At 37.6% G+C, this 6,000-nt stretch overlaps 1 protein-coding gene across 1 annotated transcript in view; it reads right to left on the bottom strand.

Moving 5' to 3' along the window:
* Positions 1-6,000, bottom strand: part of LOC108908907 (actin cytoskeleton-regulatory complex protein PAN1) — a 31,759-nt gene that overhangs the window by 3,755 nt on the left and 22,004 nt on the right. Inside the window, exons 4-12 of the mRNA XM_018713091.1 lie at positions 5,735-5,930; positions 3,966-4,031; positions 3,787-3,917; positions 3,466-3,736; positions 3,240-3,413; positions 3,004-3,141; positions 2,349-2,519; positions 1,703-1,927; positions 1,397-1,635 (exon numbers count right to left, since the gene is read on the bottom strand). Of these exons, the coding sequence (XP_018568607.1) occupies positions 1,502-1,635; positions 1,703-1,927; positions 2,349-2,519; positions 3,004-3,141; positions 3,240-3,413; positions 3,466-3,736; positions 3,787-3,917; positions 3,966-4,031; positions 5,735-5,930 (1,506 nt within the window). The 3' untranslated portion in view covers positions 1,397-1,501. The remainder of the gene's footprint in view (positions 1-1,396; positions 1,636-1,702; positions 1,928-2,348; positions 2,520-3,003; positions 3,142-3,239; positions 3,414-3,465; positions 3,737-3,786; positions 3,918-3,965; positions 4,032-5,734; positions 5,931-6,000) is intronic.

Here is a 6,000-nt window from a genome sequence, read left to right as displayed (position 1 = left end):
TTAGACCTCTTTTATGCACGCGTTTTTCTCCTCTCAACGCGGAGTTGACAAAAACGCCGCGTTTCAAGATACCCTGAATAGAGTTACTACGTTTATGCATTTTACGCTCGTTTATTTGCTCTCGCGTTTTCAATTCTGTCGCGATGGCTTTACAGAACGCTTGGCGACACGCGTTCCGAAAAAGCACGAAAGTATATCGGCGTTTTTATGCAAAGCGCTCTTTGTCGCAAGTCCAGTGGCTCTGTCTGTCAAGAATAGTTTTAGCACAGTTTGTTTTAGTTTTAGTTTAGCTATTGATCAAGCGGGACATGGATGCAATGGACGCAATTGAATTCTATTTCTATTAATTGGATGTACTGCCCATCGCCTCTTACGTTTTCTATTACATATTTTTTTATAGCACAAATACAATATACACGGATCCATTTTCATGTACTTCACTGACTACTGTGTGGCATGAAACTGGCGACAACTGATAGAATACGCGTGCATAAAATGGAGCAGACATATGCCGCGTTTTTCTCAATTTCGCGATGAGAGGAGAAAAACGCGTGCATAAAAGAGGTCTTAGGAGGACAAAAAGGATTTTTTAAATTGCGAGAGACCTGTGCCTTATTCTCTCGATATGGAAAAAAGGGGAAGTCAAAAGACAACGTGTACGTTCGAAAGTTTCGGAATTAATGGTATTCGGAGTGTGCTCAATTAAAAAAACTTTTCTGTATGCCGTGTTTAATTGTGGGTGTAAAGTCGGGCGTGTGGAATAATACTGGATTTAACAATTTTGGGAACGTCACGCAAGGTTGTCGTAACCACAAAGCTTCTTTGGAACATATGTACATGTACGGTGTGCGTTAATGTTCGTAGTCCACAGTCCACGAGCCGAACTAATATTTCTATTTTTTATAAAATCTAAATGAAAATCCTTCTCACGAACGTCAGTTTTTCGGTAATATAGTAAATGCAACTAAAAATTTCCAGATTCATTTAAAGTCGTTTAACCTTGAAAATTTGAAAATTTTTGCCAGCGGCGCTTTCTTTTTTCTTTTTAGTCAATTAATGAACATGCTTCATCTATTCTCAATATTACAAGCCCTTAGCCTGATCAGTGGCGGGATATGAAAACTACGAAAAATTGTTAAAAAAAAATCAGAATTCGTTTGTCTATCTAAAGGTCAAAGGTAGAGATTCCCTAAAAATATTGACCCTGATTCAAAGTTACACCATGTATAAATTATAAGAAGATTTATCTAAAATGAGAATTTAACTACATCAACAAAAAAGAAGAAACCCTTGCCTTCTAGCGAAGTTGCGCCTAGTTTTTGCCCAGGAGAAAATGCACCATTTTTAAAAATTGAACAAAAAGTACAGTAAAAAGTTGACTTGATCGAAATCTTACCCGTGCAGCGATGGCTCTGCCTTGGCCCGAGTTCATGCTTCCATTGATAAGTCCATACCTAAAGCAATATAACCAAATCGAATACAATAAGCACAAATCGGGTCCTTAAGACGTGCCTGCTTGTTCTTTATCTTTGTTTTGTTCAGTCAAAGTAGGCGGGGCAGATTGCGCCACAGGGGGTGGGATTTCTGGGGGGGTCCAAGCCTTTACCTCGCTATGGGGTCTGCTGCCAATATCGCCTAGAAGCACCCTAACTTTAGACTACTTATCCCAACGAGCGTGTGAAGCAATTATTCCTCTAATTACCTTCTCTAACATTCTGGGTAACAGTAAAAGTCTTCCCAGTATCCAAAGGCACCGTCCAGTTGACTGGATCAGGAGAGCGCATCAAAATTTGCTCTGGAGATTTGACTCTAGTTGGTTCTGGTGGAGATTTAATCACTGGTTCGTAAGTTAAGCTATCGTGCTCTTGTTCGTTCGTAGTGGTTTCTTTTGGTTCCGTTACGATGGTTTCTGTTTTCTGTTGCTCAGCTAGGAAAAATTTTGGTTCAAGTTTGGATAATTGAAGATCTTAAAGCTCATTTTGGACTGGATAAATCTGTATTTTCACTAATTAAAGCAAAAGCAATAAATAAAAAGAAACATTTACCATGTTTAGTAAAAATAAACTAAGTATACACAAAATAATAGGCAATAGTGATAAAAGCTTTTGATTATAGTGAGTGAGAAAATATTTAAGGTAAGAGGAAGAAATTCTACAATACTCAAAGTATATCGGATTAAAAAGAAAATTCTATTGTACTGAACCTCAATAAACGTAATACATTTTATTTAAATTCGCATACATCTGCAACACTGATAATTCAAAGACGTTTATCCTAACATCTATGTGATATTTTGTAAAACAGATATACTGCGTGTGCCAAGGGTCGTGCCAAACGAGATTTCTTACCTTCTTTACTTCCTTTTCTATGTTTAGTGGCTACTTTTTGATTTTGCTTAGATGTATCTATACTTTGTGATTTGTTTTGGTTTTGCAATGGTTTGGCCAATCGATCGTCTTCATTTTTTGTTACAACCGAACTGGATTTAGATCGGGATGAGACAGTGGTGTTGAGGGATGCTAAAACACCGGAACATTTGTTACAAAACGGCTTCACACAGACATGCGCCCATTCTTCTCAGTGGATACTTTTTAACTACTTGAAAAGCAATAAGTCAAACAATTTAACTAAAAAGTTTTACAGTCTACACAGTGCTACACAATTTGTAAGTATGAATATTGTATTATTTACTGCATACTTGCTAAATTGTTTGACTTACCTCAGGTAAGCACACTCATTCACGGAACTACTGTACAAAGGCATTTAGGTGTTGAATATATGACAAGGAAAGCAAAAAATGATATGTGAAATAGCCAAAAGCAGACATCACGAGTCTTGGCACACACTGGTGTAAAATTCGCACAGCTTAAAAGGGCCAAATAACACTGAGTGTTTGTTTTGTCTACTAATATAAATCCTACCAACGTTCTAGTGTTTAATAACTAAAACAAACATTCATTGTTCCTTTGAATTTAAACTGTGCTTATGTGCTGAAAATCTTACAAGGTCTTGGTCTTTTGTTTGATGGTGTTTCTGACGAAGACTTCCTTCCATCTTTTGTGGAAGATGATCTGGACTGACGTTTGGGTGATTTTTTTTCTGCTACTGCATCAGATGTAGGTCCTACAGATTGTGAACGAACTATAAAGAATAGTAATTATTATAATTAACATCACTACAATTTGTATGTTAACAAATGGTTTTGATGTTTTTCGCAGGTGCCAAGTTTTGCCACTTACGTTTTTTTGGCCCACCTTGTTTAGCCTTTTGGTTGGTCCTCTTTAAAGAGGATGATTTCATTGGAGAACTTTTCTTGGGACTATTCTTCTGCGATCCTCTTGAATCATCATCCTTCCTTGGAATGGTTGGTTCCAGCTTTTCTCTCGTTGGTGATAAAATTAACCCATCGAATTCTATAAAATACACCTTTAACTGACTTTCCAACTGTTTTATGCTGTATACTACCTGAACCACCTGTAGTTCTTTCTAGATGATGCCGAATTATATCCCGTATCATCCTAGCTGAGTTTTCAGCATTTCTATAAGCTTTGGTGGGGGAACTTTTCCTATTATTGTCATCTTCCTTTTCTTCCTTAGTGTATGACTTGTGTGTCATAGAAGCAAGGGATAAAGCAGACAGCGAACTCCTCCTTGAAACCTGATCCCATAGCTCAACTTGCTTGTTGTAAATATCTGAGAGTCTTTCAGGTGCCAATTCACTACCCCAACCGCGATGCTAAAAAATTTTCAATTTGACACTTGAATCTTCTCTGAAGGAGATTATACCTTATATTCTCCAGCTTTCTTACGAAGTTCAACCACTTCCCTATACCAAGACGAATTTTTATCGATATCAGGATATTGTTTATGGATATCCGTGGCGTCACCGTCGACTTCTTTAGAATGAAACCCTCCACCTGTGTACTCATATTGAGAAAATGGCCTAAACTTCTTCTTATACTCACTATTGAAATCCTCCTTTATCCTTTCCTGATGAATCCTATCGTCTACTAATGGTTCCAATTCACTGGCTACAAATCAGAAATAGTTGGCACGAAAGACGCAAAGATAGGAAATCATTTTTTAGACACTAATTCAACTCTACGACGCACTGTCTATTTATTGTTCGGGGTATAACGGCGACGTTGTGGACTGATTTCTTTCATCAATACAAACCAAAACGGCAAGAGAGACATTTTTTCCTAGAACGATTCCTAGAGATTTGAATTATAGTGCCTCTAATTATTGAGAAATTAGAGCAAAACGATTTAATTTAATCTACAATCTATGACAATGCACCGGAAAAATACTGTATGTTTACAAATAACCCCCACAAAATCAATGGAAAATGGGTCCCAGTCGATTTTGCTGAAATTACAATATGTTACAGTTTTTGACTTTCTGATCAAAAGTTGTCATGGTCCCAAAGTGATCCTATGAATAGTTTAAGAGATAAAGAGGGGGGAAGTATGTGATTTTGAGTGTAGGCCTGAGAAAGCTTCACGAAGTTTCAAGTTGATGGATTCAAAAACTGGGGCATGTAATGAATTTTTACCAGTAGGTACAATGCTTTTGGGATCGTTGAACCTGAATTCGGGGATAGCTTAGCCCTACAAGGTCACATTTAGGTCAAGTCAAGATCATTTCAAGGTCAAAGTAAAGAAAACGCCTCTCACGAATGTTAACCTGTAAGTATGTATGCTTTTGAGGTCGCAGAACCTGAATTTGGGGATAGCTTAACCCTATAAGGTCACCTGCTGGGCTTGAATTGAGATTAAGTCAAATGAAACGACCTTGACTTGATTTCCAGGTGACCTTATAGGGCTAAGCTATCCCTGAATTCAGGTTCAGCGACGTCAAAAGCGTACTTACAGGTTAACATTCGTGAAAGTCTTTTCTTTACTTTGACCTTGAAATGATCTTGACTTTACCTAAATATGACTCTGTAGCTATCCGCGAATTCAGTTTCCCCCCCCAAAAAAAAATTATACGCACTGGTTGAAATTCAATACAAGCCTTTTCTTTAGTTTGATCTTGAAATAACCTTGGATTGACTTGAAGGTGACCTTTAGGGTTACGCTATCTCCAGATTCAGATTCTGCGAGCCCAACAACCCTGGTCAAAATTCAATACAAGTATTTTCTTCAGTTTGACCTTGAAACAACCTTTACCTGACCTCCAGGTGACCTTAGATTGCTAAGCTATCCCTGAATTCAAGTTCATTGATCCCAAAAGCATTGTACTTACTGGTCAAAATTTATTACATACCTCAGTTTTTGAATCCATCAACTTGAAACTTGAATTGATTTTGTGCGGGGTTCTTTGCAACCTATGTGGCATAATTAACGAAGTATACTGTATCCCAAGCTGAAATTTTTGTTATTTTGCGGAGATGAGTTCATTAACAACATTGACAGAGTCGAGCATTTGATGTTTATTCAAGGAATAGAAGATGACTAATATCAGGCTCAAGCAGATCGCAGAATCTAGAAGGAATGGTTCAGTTCTGAAATTTAGTGTCCTTGGTAGGCCTTTAATAAACTTAATGACATTAAGTAAATATTGGCTAATAGAATATTAGGATTCATTTCATTTTTTAGCTGTTTCATTTCTAATCTCTGAGGGAAGGAAGATTTTAGAAAAAATGTTACTATTGTTGTTTCGTTAGTCTTGGCGAGAGTAATCGGGCCTGAGACGTCGCTATCCCACCCTGTACTAAGTAAGTTGCAATTACCATCCTTATTTTCCGTATCAGTCCTTTTCTTATGCACCATAGCGTTAGCCTTTAAGGCTCCCATGGACTGCGATTTGCGAGGGGCAGAATCTACAGCATCGCGCCTAGAGGCATGTCCTTGAGGCCAAGCAAATTGTAATCTATATTCCGTACTAATTTTGGAAATAGCTTTTCGTATCAACCCTCCTTCTCTCCCCTAAAACACACTTAGTTTATTATCTGCACGGCCGCAATAAACAAACAAGTAGTGTGTAATGCACTTATTT

This window comes from Anoplophora glabripennis, unplaced genomic scaffold (genome assembly GCF_000390285.2).
Source record: "Anoplophora glabripennis isolate ALB-LARVAE unplaced genomic scaffold, Agla_2.0 scaffold9, whole genome shotgun sequence".
Taxonomy (NCBI): Eukaryota; Metazoa; Arthropoda; class Insecta; order Coleoptera; family Cerambycidae; genus Anoplophora; species Anoplophora glabripennis.
Note: the sequence above shows the minus strand (reverse complement) of the source record. Positions and strands in the feature narration are given on the sequence as shown.